Source organism: Aplysia californica, unplaced genomic scaffold (assembly GCF_000002075.1).
Source record: "Aplysia californica isolate F4 #8 unplaced genomic scaffold, AplCal3.0 scaffold00289, whole genome shotgun sequence".
NCBI classification, from domain to species: domain Eukaryota; kingdom Metazoa; phylum Mollusca; class Gastropoda; order Aplysiida; family Aplysiidae; genus Aplysia; species Aplysia californica.
In genome coordinates, this window is record NW_004797559.1 from 598,328 (window position 1) to 599,466 (window position 1,139).

General features: G+C 39.8%; 1 protein-coding gene across 1 annotated transcript in view; it reads left to right on the plus strand.

Moving 5' to 3' along the window:
- LOC101861052 (metalloprotease mig-17) overlaps nt 1–510 on the plus strand; it is a gene marked incomplete at its 5' end in the record, with an annotated part of 73,202 nt that extends 72,692 nt beyond the window's left edge. Inside the window, 1 exon segment of the mRNA XM_013084385.2 lies at nt 169–510. Coding sequence (XP_012939839.1) covers nt 169–328 — 160 coding nt within the window.
- Between the last annotated feature and the right edge of the window lie 629 nt (nt 511–1,139).

Consider the following 1,139-nt stretch of genomic DNA (forward strand, 5'->3'; position numbering starts at 1 on the left):
GTCTGATCAAGCACAAACGACTTCACTTCAAACGAATTATATATACTTATTAATATAAAACAGGCCAACATGTCATTTGTTTAATCTTTTAAAAAAAATAAAAATGAACACACTGTTAATGGCGCTGCTTGACCATTTAGATCTAATTGTTTGTTTTTTCTTATCCAGAGGTTACAGCGGACGTAAACGCCGGTCAGCAAATCTCATGACACCAGTCATACTCAGTGCAGATGCCCCACCTGTACAAGATGGAGCCAATAAAAAGTCACAGGAAGATCAGGAAAACGAGAAAAAAATACTATCCCACGTGCCCCAAGCAATGGCTTGATAATGTTCATATCAGAACATTGAACACACTTCTTTAGGACCTATTTCAGGTTCAGTTATAAACTGACAGCTTGTCCATCCTCTTTGTAACAAGAATACTTCTTTGTAAAAGAAGATAAAGGTGAGGAGACCAAAAAATACCACTGGAAAAGAAAAATAAAGAAGCAATAATGCATACATTAGCATTGTGTGTGTGTACTCAAATTTTGATCCCTGCCTAAAACTATAACAGGGTTCGGCTGTAACAGGGACCGCTGTAATACATGTAGAATCCTTGACATGTATCCAGAAGAAAGCTTCACTTCAGGCCATAGATGTACACTATAGGCACTAGATACAGTACGCCCCTCTCTCGCCTCGCTGCGCGATGGCCACATTTGACAGCGGCGTCCGCCATGTTTCAGTGGGCGAGTTGTGTGAAGGAGTTCAAGCTAAAGCAATGGGCTAGGCATGTTTTCTCTCCCTCATACGCGATAGGCGATCGGCTTGGTCCTTGTTAACTTACTTTTTTTACATGGGCGCCGTGGCGTACTATCTAGGTTACTAAATAGCAATAATACAGCGTTCTTTTTACAACTAGATCTACAAACAAATGTATTATTAAATAGATAGAGATAGAGATGTAGGCTTTAAAATAGAACCCCCCTAAAAACCCTTTATTTCTTCATCAGCACTATATCTACGAAGTGGTTTATTTCTTATTGACTGAATAAAAGCGTAAACCTATAGGGCCTATCGAACTTATAAAAAGAAGTATGAAAAGATGTGGTATCATGGGAACCTCCCAACCACCCCACCCTTTCTCTCCTCCC